The sequence below is a fragment of the Thalassophryne amazonica genome, chromosome 1, assembly GCF_902500255.1.
Source record: "Thalassophryne amazonica chromosome 1, fThaAma1.1, whole genome shotgun sequence".
Lineage (NCBI taxonomy): Eukaryota > Metazoa > Chordata > Actinopteri > Batrachoidiformes > Batrachoididae > Thalassophryne > Thalassophryne amazonica.
In genome coordinates, this window is record NC_047103.1 from 91176773 (window position 1) to 91192087 (window position 15315).

Here is a 15315-nt window from a genome sequence, read left to right on the forward strand (position 1 = left end):
AGTCTCGCATTTTGTTTCTCGCAAAATTAAAACTGTTCTTGCAAGATGGAAAGACAAAGATGTTTGATTGTCCTCGAAATGCGGTTGAAGGACTACGAGAGTTTGGTGTGACCATGGAGATGCCGAGAAAGGAGCTGGATTGGGAGACAGTCCTGTGCGCAGCGGGCTGGTATGCTCCCCATAGCCGTGGTAAGCATGTTCCCATTGGGGAAATAACTACCAGTGTGAAGGCTCTCCGTGCGTCTTTGGAAAATTACGAAGAAAGCATAATCAAGGACAAATAAGGTATGTGTAAATTGACACAGTATCGAGGGGATAGCGACCTGGAGGCCGTTCAGTGTATTAATTAATTTTAATGACTGCTGGACAATTGACGCGAGCCGAAGACACTGTCAGTTCTATGATTTTGAGTATGATTTGGACTCAGACACAAACTTGCACACATTTGTATCTGATACATGTAAGTATTATACTGAAAGTGACTTTAAAAACAGTACTGAAATTGGTAAAGCATTTTCCTTACTTCATTTCAATTGTCGCAGCATGTATTCTAATTTTGTTGAAATCAGAAATTATTTGGAAACGTTTCAGGACAGATTTAATGTTGTGGCTTTGTCTGAGACATGGCTGAATGAGGATAAAGGGGCTGACTTTCATTTTGGTGGTTATGAATTATTTTCTGTTAATAGAACTAACAGAAAAGGTGGAGGTGTTGCCTTTATTTGTTTGCAGTGATTTTAAATGCAAAAAGTCGAATGCATGACCACTGCAATTGAAGATTTGATGGAATGTTTAACTATTGAGATTGAAATGAGAAGCAAAAAAAAAATTTTGGTTTCATGTATATATAGAGCTCCTGGTTGTTAGTGTAAAAACATTTATAGATAAACTGGATGAAATTTTATTTTGTGTTGAATGACAATAAAACATTATAATTTGTGGAGATTTCAATATTATCTTTTAAATGTATCTACTGATATGAATAGTTCAAATTTCCTAGATATCATGTACAGTAAAGGTCATTTATCCAGCCATTACTAAGCCTAGTCGAGTCACTTCCAGCTTGTGCTACATTAATAGCCAATATATTTTAAATGTAGGCCTAATAGAAAATACAGTTAAAAGTGGTCTTCTAATAAATGACATAACTGATCATCTCCCTGTATTTATAGCCTATTCCTGCCAGGTCAAGAAAATGAGCATAAAAAGATAACAAATAATTAGAATTAGGACTGAGGAACATTCATAGATTTAGGAAAGATCTTATGAAGAAGAATGGGACAGGGTATGTAAAGTAATAATGCAAATAAGGCATATGATGTTGTATGATAAGAACTGTCCAATTAAAATATTAGAAGAACAAAAGAAATTTGATGGCAAACCTGGTTAACAAAGGGGATTTAAAAGCATGTAAATAAAGAATAAATTGTATAGAGATTTCATAAATTCAAAACAGAATATGCTGAAACAACATATAAAGGCGTATAAAAATAAGTTGACCAATATTAAGAGAAATGCAAGAAAAGATTATTATTCATTGTTTTTATCTGAAAACAAAGTAATATTAAGGAAACATGGAAAGTGTTTAAGGACATAATTGGTAACAAAGTGTCTCATATTCATCCATCTTATTTATTTAATGACCCAAAATAAAGAAATAAGTGTTGCCAGAAATGGCAGAAGAATTTAATTCATATTTTGTCAATGTCGGTCCATCTCTTGCAAATGCCATTCATTCAAATGATACTGAGGAGAACTGGAGACTTGAAAGTAAGTTTTAAAATCCTTCTATCTGGTGAAGTTGATGAGTGTGACATAATTGGCCACTGATCCAAAATGAAGGGCAAAAAATCATGTGATTGTGATGGTCTGGATATGTTTATTGTAAAGAAAACTATAGATTGCATTGCTAAGCCTTTGAATTCATCATTAATCTTTCAACACTGGTGTCTTTCCAAATAAAATGAAGGTGGCTAAAGTCATACCCTTTTTAAGTCAGGTGACTGTCACAGTCTAACTAACTATAGGCCTATATCTTTGCTTCACAGTTTTCCAAGTTCTGGAAAAAATATTTGTAGATAAATTTGATTATTTTATTGAAAAACATGGCCTGTTACATGACAGTCAGTTTGGATTTAGAAGTAATCGATCAACAGCATTAGCATTAATGAAAATAACAGAGGACCTTGCTACAGAATTGAATAACAAAAAACATACAATTGGAGTTTTTATCGATTTAAAAAAGGCTTTTGATACTCTTGATCATCAAATTTTATTAGCGAAGCTACAGGCGTATGGAATTAGAGGGGTCGTGTTAAAATGGATGACAAGTTATTTAGAAAACCGACAGCAGTATGTTGAATATGCAGTACAGGTATCAAACTGTAGAAAGATTCTATGTGGAATTCCGCAAGGTTCTGTTTTGGGACCAAAATGTTTTATTTTGTATATAAATGATTTATGTGATGTGTCAAAAATATTAAGGTTTGTACTTTTTGCAGATGATACAAATTTTTTTTGTTCTGGAAAGAATTTGGATGAATTATTTAATATAGTTGAGCAAGAAATGGCCCTACTTCAAAATGGTTTAATGTGAATAAACTTTAAGTAAAACTAAGTATATGTTATTTACGAATCAAAGACAAAGAGATACTGTGAATTTCATGGGATTAAAATTGAAAGGTGTCAGAATTTAGATTTCTGGGGGTTATTATAGATGAGAAGCTAAAATGGAAGCAACACATTGCCTATATAAAAAAGAAAGTCCTGTAAAAATTTTGCTATTTTGAGCAAAGTAAAATTTTTGGTATTATAATGCAATGAGAATTTTGTATTGCTCCTTAATTCTCCCATATTTTATGTATTGCTTGGAAGTCTGGGTAATTCCTATAATTCTAATTTAATGCCTTTATTTATTTTACAAAAAAAAGTGATACGAGTTCTGCATAGAGCTCCTCCAAAAGCGCACACTTCTGGACTCTTTTTGAAGTCAGGGCGTTAAAACTTAAAGACCTTATTTCTTTACAGACATTAATAATCATGTTTAAAGCTCGACATAATTTGTTACCCAAATTTTGAAAAATATTTTATTATGAATGATGAAATAGTAGACGAAATCTTGATTTTAAATTACCCTTTTCGAGAACAACACTTAAACAAATGAGTGTCTCATATGCTGGAGTTAAGTTATGGAACTCTTTGGGAAATGAATTAAAATTATGTTCAAATATTATTCAATTTAAATATAAATTTAAAAAAGAAATGTTGAAGTCTTGTTTGTAAAAACAATGTAAAAAAAAATCATATTGTATGTGGCCATCTATGTTAATTGTTTATTGTATTTTTTGTGTGAGAATGGGGTAGGGACTAAATAGACTAGTCTTCATCCTACTCCTGTTCTTACTGTGAATGTATTGTGTTTGTACTGTACATTCTCATGTAAAAGAACAAATAAATTGAAATAGAAAAAAAAATTGTAACATTTTTCTAACATTTCAATTCTTTCTAAACATTTTAGTTGTTGAAATTATTATTATTACTATTATTATTATTATTACAAGTAGTATTAGTAGAAGTAATAGTATGAAAAATGTCTTCAAAAGTGGACCTTTAATCTAGGGCTGTTGTGGGTAAATAGTAAATGTAATCAAATTTGCACAGAAAATACAATGCAACACAAATGGGACGAATAATCCAGGCCATGTGACATACAAAGCACTAATCAAATGACAAGGATCTACTCAGCCGTTATACAATAGACTCTGGTTGTCACCCACTCAACTTAGACCTATATTGTGCTCATATGGATGCTGACATCTTTCTCATACGAATCCTGATTATTTCTCGGTGTCAGAAGTCGAAACGTTGCTGTTTCAGTGGTAATATTTTTATATATCTGAGATGTTTCCACAGCACATTATTATGGTATTTTCAAGTGTCAAACATATTTGACTGCAAAAGCTAGATGACAACCAGTTCTGCACAGTATGACCCCTGTAATTAAATACAGTACTTGTCATTGTATTAGTTATGTGTGTACATACTCATATTGTCCTCTACCTTCCAGGAGATGTTTGAGGTCCCACAGTACAGGGTAGTGCTCGCGGCGGATTGCTAAGAATACAATGCTGGCCTTCCCTACAGCGTCCTCATGGTGGGTCACATCAACCACATGGGGAAAGGAATGAACAGCCAGCTTCGGACGTCGGCTGCCCACCACCACATGGAAGCCGCAGCGCAGCAGTCGTAGGGTCAGACACTTGCAGAAGTCTCCTGAACCCAGGATGGCCACTGTGGGTTGAATATGATGGTATCTGCTCCTCCCAAAGTCCCCTGAGCTTCCAGGAGTTACCTTTATGCCATTGGGCAGGAAGGAGTTCTGGATGTGTTGGTGAGGGGAGGTGGAGGCTGTGATGAACACAGGGCTGTTGCCACTGCCCATCATGGAGATGGAGCCCATAATTGATCACCTTCAGATGGTTTTATTATCAGAGGACTTCAGTGGGTCTGTGAAGCAGAAGAGACAGACAAGAGGATGAAATTATTTCACATATTGTTGGCAAGTTCAACCATGTTGGAGTCAGTCGATAGTTAAATCAATCAATCAATCAATCAATTTTTTTATATAGCGCCAAATCACAACAAACAGTTGCCCCAAGGTGCTTTATATTGTAAGGCAAGGCCATACAATAATTATGTAAAACCCCAACGGTCAAAACGACCCCTGTGAGCAAGCACTTGGCTACAGTGGGAAGGAAAAACTCCCTTTTAACAGGAAGAAACATCCAGCAGAACCAGGCTCAGGGAGGGGCAGTCTTCTGCTGGGACTGGTTGGGGCTGAGGGAGAGAACCAGGAAAAAGACATGCTGTGGAGGGGAGCAGAGATCGATCACTAATGATTAAATGCAGAGTGGTGCATACAGAGCAAAAAGAGAAAGAAACAGTGCATCATGGGAACCCCCCAGCAGTCTACGTCTATAGCAGCATAACTAAGGGATGGTTTAGGGTCACCTGATCCAGCCCTAACTATAAGCTTTAGCAAAAAGGAAAGTTTTAAGCCTAATCTTAAAAGTAGAGAGGGTGTCTGTCTCCCTGATCTGAATTGGGAGCTGGTTCCACAGGAGAGGAGCCTGAAAGCTGAAGGCTCTGCCTCCCATTCTACTCTTACAAACCCTAGGAACTACAAGTAAGCCTGCAGTCTGAGAGCGAAGCGCTCTATTGGGGTGATATTGTACTACGAGGTCCCTAAGATAAGATGGGACCTGATTATTCAAAACCTTATCAGTAAGAAGAAGAATTTTAAATTCTATTCTAGAATTAACAGGAAGCCAATGAAGAGAGGCCAATATGGGTGAGATATGCTCTCTCCTTCTAGTCCCCGTCAGTACTCTAGCTGCAGCATTTTGAATTAACTGGAGGCTTTTTAGGGAACTTTTAGGACAACCTGATAATAATGAATTACAATAGTCCAGCCTAGAGGAAATAAATGCATGAATTAGTTTTTCAGCATCACTCTGAGACAAGACCTTTCTGATTTTAGAGATACTGCGTAAATGCAAAAAAGCAGTCCTACATATTTGTTTAATATGCGCTTTGAATGACATATCCTGATCAAAAATGACTCCAAGATTTCTCACAGTATTACTAGAGGTCAGGGTAATGCCATCCAGAGTAAGGATCTGGTTAGACACCATGTTTCTAAGATTTGTGGGGCCAAGTACAATAACTTCAGATTTATCTGAGTTTAAAAGCAGGAAATTAGAGGTCATCCATGTCTTTATGTCTGTAAGACAATCCTGCAGTTTAGCTAATTGGTGTGTGTCCTCTGGCTTCATGGATAGATAAAGCTGGGTATCATCTGCGTAACAATGAAAATTTAAGCAATACCGTCTAATAATACTGCCTAAGGGAAGCATGTATAAAGTGAATAAAATTGGTCCTAGCACAGAACCTTGTGGAACTCCATAATTAACTTTAGTCTGTGAAGAAGATTCCCCATTTACATGAACAAATTGTAATCTATTAGACAAATATGATTCAAACCACCGCAGCGCAGTGCCTTTAATACCTATGGCATGCTCTAATCTCTGTAATAAAATTTTATGGTCAACAGTATCAAAAGCAGCACTGAGGTCTAACAGAACAAGCACAGAGATGAGTCCACTGTCCGAGGCCATAAGAAGATCATTTGTAACCTTCACTAATGCTGTTTCTGTACTATGATGAATTCTAAAACCTGACTGAAACTCTTCAAATGACCATTCCTCTGCAGATGATCAGTTAGCTGTTTTACAACTACCCTTTCAAGAATTTTGAGAGAAAAGGAAGGTTGGAGATTGGCCTATAATTAGCTAAGATAGCTGGGTCAAGTGATGGCTTTTTAAGTAATGGTTTAATTACTGCCACCTTAAAAGCCTGTGGTACATAGCCAACTAACAAAGATAGATTGATCATATTTAAGATCGAAGCATTAAAGATTGAGAAAGGACACAAAGGTCATGTAATAACCAACTATGGCTGTCAAAATAATGCATTTATTTAGATTAATTAATTACAGCACCTATAATGTGTTAAGATCTTAAGTAATCACACTTTCATCCGTTTTGTTTTGACATCACTGACTAGAACTTTACAGTAGGCCATGGAGCAGGTGATTAGAGACCCTGCAAGGCTTATGACAAATGTGGGTGTGGGATCCATTTGCTTAACGGGGAAATTAGTGCAGAAAATCCACTATGGTTATAGTGCAGTTTATGTGCCAGGGAGGGAAATTTGTCCAGTTGAGCCTGTGGCCTGTTTCCGCAGACGTGTCCATAAAATCACAGAGGGATATGCTTTGCAAACTAATATCCATTACTATATTGGATTATGATGAAACTGAGGATGACCCACTGGCTGTTCCAGCAATATCAAATATTCTGTGTCTGCTACCTACAACCCGCGTGGAATGTCTCAAACCTAAACCTACTTCCAGGCATCTTATATAGGCTACTCTGGAACCATCCCTAAATTCCAAACAGTTCAACTGTAAACCCCATTGAGGTCCTTCATCTTGGTCTCATTAACATAAGGTCACTATCCTCAAAATCATTGTTGATTAATGATCTAATTATTGGTCATCACTTAGATATGATTGGGTTATGTGAAACCTGGCTTAAACCTACAGCTGTCCTCCCCTTAAATGAGGCCTGCCCACTGGCATACACATTTAGTCAACTCCCTCGTGATGCAAAGCAAGATGGGGGGTGTTAGTCTTATTTCTTAATCTAGGTTTAGTTTATTAGCTGTTGGGGGTCACAAATATAATTCATTTGAACATCTTATTCTCTGCTCTGCCCACGATGCTACATATTGCCAAGGTCACATGAATAAAAATGAGCGGTATTACTTTGTCACTGTATATAAGCCCGCTGGCCCATACTCTGAATTCTTCAATGAATTTGGTGAGTTTATCTCTAACTTGTCAACTAGTGCAGATAACATTTTGATTATTGGTGACTTCAACATACATATAAATAGCCCTCTGCAAATCATTTATGGAAATTATGGATGGATTAGTATTCCAGCAATGCAGTCAGGATTCAATACACATTTGTGGAAATACCCTGGGTTTAGTTCTCGCATGTGGTATTGCTGTCACAAATACTGACATTAGTGGCATCAGTGGTCTCTGATCACTCACTTATTAGGTTTACAGTTTTACTGGCATGTTTAGTGGAACAACAACCTTATTTATCATTGCGGCGACACATAAACTCCTCAACTATGAATGAACTCAAAGATAGACTGCCTGATATGTTAGCTTCACGTATGGAAAATGCCCAGTCAGTAGACAGTCTTGTGGACGGTTTAAACTCAGTGCTCAAAACTACACTCGACATGATTGCACCACCTATATTAAAACCACGCACCCCCCCCCCCCACAAAAAAAACACAGTCACCTTGCTTCAGTGATTACTTGCATGACGTCAAGCATAAGGCCAGAGGTCTAGAACGGAAATGGCATAGTTCAAAACTGGTATTAAAAGGGTAGAAAGCATAGTAACATACTATGCCAGTATGCTACAGAATGTGACTGTTTCATTGATGTAGGGAGATCATTCCATAAAACAGGTGCATGATAAGAGAAAGCTAGGGACACTAAGTAGTCCTGCACCCTGAGAACGCAGAGCCTGGGCCAGTACGTAAGGTTTAATTAGGTCAGCTAAGTAGTGCTAGTCTGTGAATAATTTTATAGGTCAACAGCAGGACCTTAAAATCTGATCTCACAGAGACAGGAAGCCAGTGAAGAGATGCCAAAATGGGTGTAATGTGGTCAAACTTTCTGCTTTCTGTCAAAGGTCTGGCAGCAGATGTAGGTGAAGGTGATGTAGGTGGAGACTCGGCCCCCATTGAAGTTCATACAGTATAAATTCACAAGCCCTTAATAACAGTACAATACTGAATGATATCCCTTTATATTCTGGAGCTTTGAATAAAATAAATGACTACACAGTATGTTGCTGACTTGGTCTTAAGAAAGATGCTGGAGAAAGGATTTAAGATTCAAGAGTGTTTATTTATCACCACTCACTCACTTATAGGCAGTGAAACTGTCATGGCATTGGCAGGCTGGCAGCAAGGTGCTGTAGGTCACATCACACAAATAGAGCACTGAGAAAGACAGACAACAAATGATGTATGCATTATTTAAGTGATTAGTGAACAATATCCATGCAAGTTGGTAAGTCTTGACTAAAATAAATGTATAATAGATAGCCAAATAAAGAGGAAAGTAGGGGTGTTGCTCTTACAAGGAGGACGCTGGCCAAAGCACATCAAGACAGGCTGTATATGAAAAGTAGAGGAATACTATTGAATATGTTTGAGCAAGATTACATGCAAAAAAAATTAGCCTGGATGCAATCAGAACTTTGGCTATTTATGGAAAACAATAGTATAATGATCTGAGCAACGGACAAACACCTTTTACAACTCAACATAATGTATAGCCAATGAAGCATGACAAAAGAGGAAATACTTGTCATTTGTGTACTGCATCATGAGTAATATGCATGCAGGCGTTTTATTATAACAGTAGTTAATCAGTGTTATATTAGTTTTAACTTTATGATGTGAAACTGTTGAAAGGACAAAAAAAAAGATAAACACTGTAACAAATATCACATAAAAAATATGTAAAGCATACATATTTGTTATGTTGTTAGTCCTTCATGAACAAACTGGACTCTGGGAACAAAAGAAGTTGACACTTTAAGCATTTTAACTCTGGTGAACTGCTTTGGGGGATGTCATTATAGGTTGAAATGATCAAAAAATGTGAAAACAGCAGATCTACATATTCAAATCACATCACATTGCACCATGTGCGTTGTAAGCTTGTAGATCTGCAGTTATGTGTGGCATCCTTTGATGAAAGTATAAAATAGTGGTTAAGTGGTTTTTAATAAAAGCAATTAATCAGTTTATCAGGATATAAATATGGTATTGTTTTTCCAAATACTTCAGATAACTAGATTTAGTTGTAACACACCACACTATGCAGTTTGCTATGAGGTGAATACATTGATTTAAATGTTTATGGAAACATAAATCTTAGACCCGTAGCTGCAACTGGAAAAGGGCGGGGCGTTTTCACTTTTATGAAAGGCTAAACATTTATATGAATGAGTGTTTATCCACACCATGCTAGCACACCCACATGCTATCAATGCCACAATTTACTCCTGCTCCTGGCTCTCGCTTTGTTTGAATTAACCCTCTGGAGTCGAGTGATGCACCCTCGTGTAAAAAGTCACATGAACTAATTAAGCGGATGTAACAATCTGCTGCACTTTGAGTGTTGAACGTGGAGACTTCAACCTTTATAGCACTTTTTAAATTTTGTACATAGGCCTAGTACTATAACTTATGAGTATTTTTTGCGCCATGCGTTTTCATGAATATTATTGTCATTTTTCGCTGCACGTTTTTGTCACTGATCTGTATATATTACTGGATCACTCATTGGCCCACACACCCCGTACAATCTGCTGAAGCAAACTGGTGGCCATCTTACCACTCCCTACTTATGCAGGCCGCACATAGACAGCTTATTAGAACATCAACAATTTCAAGTAATAACTGATCTGATTCTCTCATTTACTTATTTTTGTTCTTTGGATAATGTAAGATTGATCCCTCCTAATGTATGCATGCCATGATTAGCTATTTGATTTATTTCTTTTCTTTCTTTCTTTTATTACTTTGACACTTTCTTCCCTTCTATTCGCACTTACACACATTAGGACAAATACAAAAAAATTATCATTCTTTAAACAAGTTTATACAAGTTTTGTGGAATCATCAGCAAGCTTATATATATATATATATATATATATATATATATATATATATATATATATATATATATATATATATATATATATATATATATGTGTGTGTGTGTGTGTGTGTGTGTAGTGGTACCATATCATGAACAAAAGTGAATGGATAACAAAAGTCATGATGGACAACACCTAATGCTTCAAAATATGCACAAATAGACCTAATAAATGTCTTAAAATAGTTCGTCCAACACAAAACTCAACATGTGGCTACACATGTTGAGTTAATAAGCCTCTTATTATTATTATTATTATTATTATTATCTTTGCCTATATGCTGGAATAAGGGTAGAACTCTTCAAATTATTGTTCATTACTTCCCATTTCAATCATACTCACGGGTGAAATGTTTGTCCACAGCCTTGGATCTGGCGATTTGCACAGTTTATAGCTGCACATGAAGGTATATTTTTAACAAAATTACAAAGAATAAAGTTGCGTGCGGCTCATTAAAGATCAATAGAAAAGAACGTTCAGGAGCGGAACATTGGAGTGGTAATATGGCGGCCGTGACCTCCGTGTTGATAACCATTTGTAAAATCCAGGCGGCTTTTGGTGGCGTTCAGTTGAGTATCTGAGAAATTGTTTAACAGCAGGGCATGTTCCAACTTGTTCTTAAGGCTTCCAACGGAGGTGTTTTCCTGTGGCGGGCGCGTGGCGCGCTGTGCTGGCTGCAAGCCGACGCGCCAATCCGTCCGCACGTCTTTTATTAAAAAAAATCTCCTTTAACAGTGGAATGTCCGGATAAACTGTTGATTCCGACCTCTTATGAAAGTTCTCTGTTCTCTCACGACGTCCTGGGTCAACAGAGGCTTAAATTTGGAGGTTTTCAGCTTGAAACAGGATGACGTCGCCACCTCGGAGCGCTGCGTGACGTCCCGCTCCGTGGGAAGTCCTTACAGCGATAGAAACAATCCAAAATCTCTCATCAGCCGTTAAAATTTTCACCGAAAACCAGCTGAATTTCTCAAATGGTGTCCACTCGGATGTGCCTCACAGTTTTTGAAAAAATTTTGATCAAGCATAGCGCCAGTCTCTCAGCAACTTCTCAGACAAAGGAATTCCGACGAGGGGGTTGGACCACTCCTTCCACAAGGCATGCTCACGGGCGAATGACGTCACCGACAGGCGTGAAAAAACTCTCGCATGCCCACGAGGGTTCAAGCTTGGCTGATGTAATCACACGTGATTCAAATCCATATGGTTTTTTAAAAAAAATAATAAGGTCGGATACTTTTCTCACAGACCTCATATATTTACATTCTAAATTTTATTGTGATATCTGAATGTTTTGTAAATAATTGTACAAACAACGCCTGAAGCATTTCTTGCTCTTACTAGTATCAGTAGTGAGAGCTATTTTTCTGCACCGCTTTTCCATTTTTTTCTGGATTTTGTGACTCGCTTTTTTGTTTGTATTCTGCTGTGTTGTTTTATTCTCTCTCTCTCTCTCATCATGAATAGCATTAAAGGTGATTGGACAAGAGGGGGGCTAGGACATGCGTGGGAAGGACTCCTTAGCCTCTGTAGCCGATAGGGCCACAATTGGGTCAGGTAGTCTTTTGACAGACAAGCCACTGGGCCTATGCTGTGTCTGCAGGCTGCTGCTGAGCTCTGTGGTCCAGTGCATGTCTCTCTCCCTGGGCCAACCTGGGAGAGTTTGACTGCATTTATATAGTGCTTTTCCATCTGCATCCAATGATCAAAGCGCTTTACAATTATGCCTCACATTCACCCCAATGTCAGGGTGCTGCCATACAAGACGCTCACTACACACCGGGACAAATAGGGGATTAAAGGCCTTGCCCAAGGGCCCTTAGTGATTTTCCAGTCAGGCGGGGATTTGAACCCATGATCTTCTGGACTCAAGCCCAACACCTCTTGTGTCTTTATTTGTAGCTCATCAGATGTCTTGGTATTTGCAGTTTCCTTTTCAGTTGTTTTCTAGATAGAAATTATGAGTAAGGATTGTATGTCTTTTCTTGTGGAAGTTTGTTCTTTGCCACCCCTTTTTGTTTTATTATCTTATGTTCCTGTCACCCTGGATGGTGAAAGTCTGTTCTCTGTTGCCCCTTTTTGTTAGTACATGTTCTTGCCACCTAATTAGTACACTTGTGTTTAATTAGTCCAGCTGGTTATTTAAGGTTACATTTTGGGGGTAGTCTTCGGGGGTCGATTAACATATTTGTGTCATGTTGTCTTGTTCTCCTGTGTCTTCCAGTGCTCCTTTATCAATAAGTAGCTAATGTCAGGTTTTTTTGCACTCCCTGTTTTGCATTGACTCAGTTCTAGATATTTTGCATTTCCTTTTCGTATTGACTGTCTTAGTATTTCCTCACATCCAGGATTTCCTTCACCCTTGGTAGGTTGAGTTTGTATTTTTGTTGAACTCCTGTCCGCACCCTTTTTGTATTTTTGGGAAGCCCTCACCCAGATGAGTTTAGAACTGTTTTTGTTATGACCTTCTCGCCCTGGATGGAGTTATTTGTCAACGTCTTGTTTGTTAATAAAACACTGATTTTTTTTTTTTTTTTTAACTTACCTTCTGTGTCTGAGTTGTTTTGCATATTGAGGTTCTATTTTTGATTACTTCCTAGCTGTTATGGTTAGAGGTCCGGACAGACCCGGACCAATTCAGGCAATGGACGCTACGGAGCAAGACACTGAGTGGTTTACTAAAGAAAAGGCATTTATTGTAAGGACAAAATAAAGATGCTGTGCTGGGGTGCCTGCAGAATGGAGAGTGTCCTGCTTCCTGGCGATGAAAAGAGGGAGCTGCAGTATCCCGAGCCAGTCTTGAAGGAGAACTGAAAGCAGAGGTTCAGGTACCAGGACCAGGTGGAATGCACGACTCCGAGACCAGGAACTAAGGGAAATGAAGACACAGATGGTGAGCGAATGAATAGAGTTGTTCACAGTTCAGGGAATAATGTTCTCCTCTTAGACAATAAGGTTTACTGTTCAGAAAGTGTTCACTGTTCATAAATTGTCTGTAGACGTCCGAGGTCAAGTGCTGCGTGTTTGTGATGCAGTTCCAATTAAGCGGGACTTAGACAGCTGAGCTCTTAACAGTTCATTGTCAGAGTTCATGCAGTTCTTAGGAAGAGTTCTTGGAACAGTTCTTTTATCTTAGTACAGTCACAGACAGGAACGAGTGAGAATGGGATTCCGCTGAGATGAGAAGGAACTTAACTGGCGTGAAGCAGAGCCACACTCTGAGCTGAGAGCCGAGGAGTTCCAAGGTGACTTACTGTGCAGGGATCCAGGGGCGAGGAACCAGGGTAGCTTGGGAGCGTGGGAGCCACTCAGGAAAGCATCTGGAACACCAGGAAAGACAGCTCACTCTAATACGGGAATTAAAGAGTTGGCCAGGTTATATTGAGTTTAGCTGCGGGAAGCTCCGATGTCTTAGGCCCATGGGAGCGACAGGAAGATGCGGTCAAGGTCACAGAGAAGCAATCAGGCCTGGTCCTCATGGAACGATCTGGATCATGGATCATGGAAGAGGCCGTCATGAACCTGGACCCAGGAAAGGTACATCAATCAAGAATCCGGCACTACTGATCAAAAAGTCTGAGTTTATATAGTCTGCCGCTCATCAGCGACTCATACACTCCAGGTGTGCTGCAGAGATGAACGGTAAGGAGCAACCAGTGTAAAACTCAATGGAGGGCACCATCTGGGGGAAAAACTCACACATGACAACAGGTTTAAAAACAGAATAAAAACCAGGGATCAGTGGGGAACCATGACACTAACTCCCTCATCATAACAAGATCACCACAATGGAATGAATACAATCTAGTGAGCATTATTGTTCAGGTGACTGCAGCCATGTAGGGAAACAGGTGCAATAAAATAGTGAGACTCATCAAATAAAAGCTATTCATAAGAAAGGGAGTAAAAATACATTTTTAGTCTTGACTTAAAAATGTATGTGAGGTAAGAAGGTGCCAGTCCATGAACAATTTTATAGGTTAGCAGTAAGACCTTAAAATCTGCTTTTACAGAGACAGGAAGCCAGTTCAAAGATGCCAGAATGGATGTAATATGTTCAAACCTTCTGCTTCGTGTCAAAAGTGTGGCAGCAGCATTCTGAACCAGCTGGAGATCCCTAATGCTGGACTACTGTAACCCTGAAAATAGGACATTACACTAATCCAATGTAGAAGAAACAAAAGCATGAATCGGGGTCTCAGCGTCAGCCATAGACAGGATCGGCAAATCCTTGCTATATTTTGCAGATGGAAAAAGCAGTCCTGTATACCTAATATGGAGGTCAAAGGACAACGTGGGATCAAAAATTACCCCAAGGTTCCTCACTTTGTCCGTATGCTGTATGACACACGAACCCAGGCTGAGCGCTAGCTGGTCAAATTGATGCCGATGTCTCGCTGGACCAAGAACCATCATTTCAGTCTTATCAGAGTTTAAAAGTAGGAAGTTACTAGACATACAGCCTCTCAGAAGCAAGGCAGTCCTCCAGACATTTTATGGAAATGAGATTTCCCACAGTTGACGGCATGTACAACTGATTATCATCAGCATAACAATGAAAGGCAATCCCAAAATGCCACAGTATATGCCCAAGGGGTGCTACATAAAGGGAGAAAAGCAGGGGACCTAAAACAGATCCCTGTGGAATCCCAAATTTCATATCACTAAGGTTAGAGGTAGTGTTATTATACAAAACATTGAGAACGACATCATCCATGCAAAGGCACTTCCTCTTCTTTGTCTTTCGGCTGTTCCCGTTAGGGGTTGCCACAGCAGATCAATCATTTCCATCTCACCCTGTCCTCTGTATCTTCCTCTGTCACACCAACCACCTACATGTCCTCCTTCAACACATCCATAAACCTCCTCTTTGGCCTCCCTCTTCTCCTCCTGTCTGGTGGCTCCATCCTCAGCATCCTTCTCCCTATATACC

The 15315-nt window shown here is 38.7% G+C and overlaps 1 protein-coding gene and 1 long non-coding RNA gene across 4 annotated transcripts in view; both read right to left on the minus strand.

The window, feature by feature from the left end:
• The window catches only part of LOC117512516, a 528597-nt gene that overhangs the window by 461712 nt on the left and 51570 nt on the right, over nucleotides 1-15315 (minus strand). The window lies entirely within an intron of this gene.
• Nucleotides 1-15315, minus strand: part of steap2 (STEAP family member 2, metalloreductase) — a 100449-nt gene that overhangs the window by 67611 nt on the left and 17523 nt on the right. For 2 of the 3 annotated variants that reach the window (XM_034172518.1, XM_034172502.1), the window contains exon 3: nucleotides 4060-4506. In XM_034172518.1, the coding sequence (XP_034028409.1) occupies nucleotides 4060-4459 (400 nt within the window). In that variant the 5' untranslated portion in view covers nucleotides 4460-4506. Of the gene's footprint in view, nucleotides 1-4059; nucleotides 4509-13199; nucleotides 13205-15315 lie in introns of all 3 variants that reach the window. The other variant, XM_034172509.1, reaches the window with a different exon arrangement.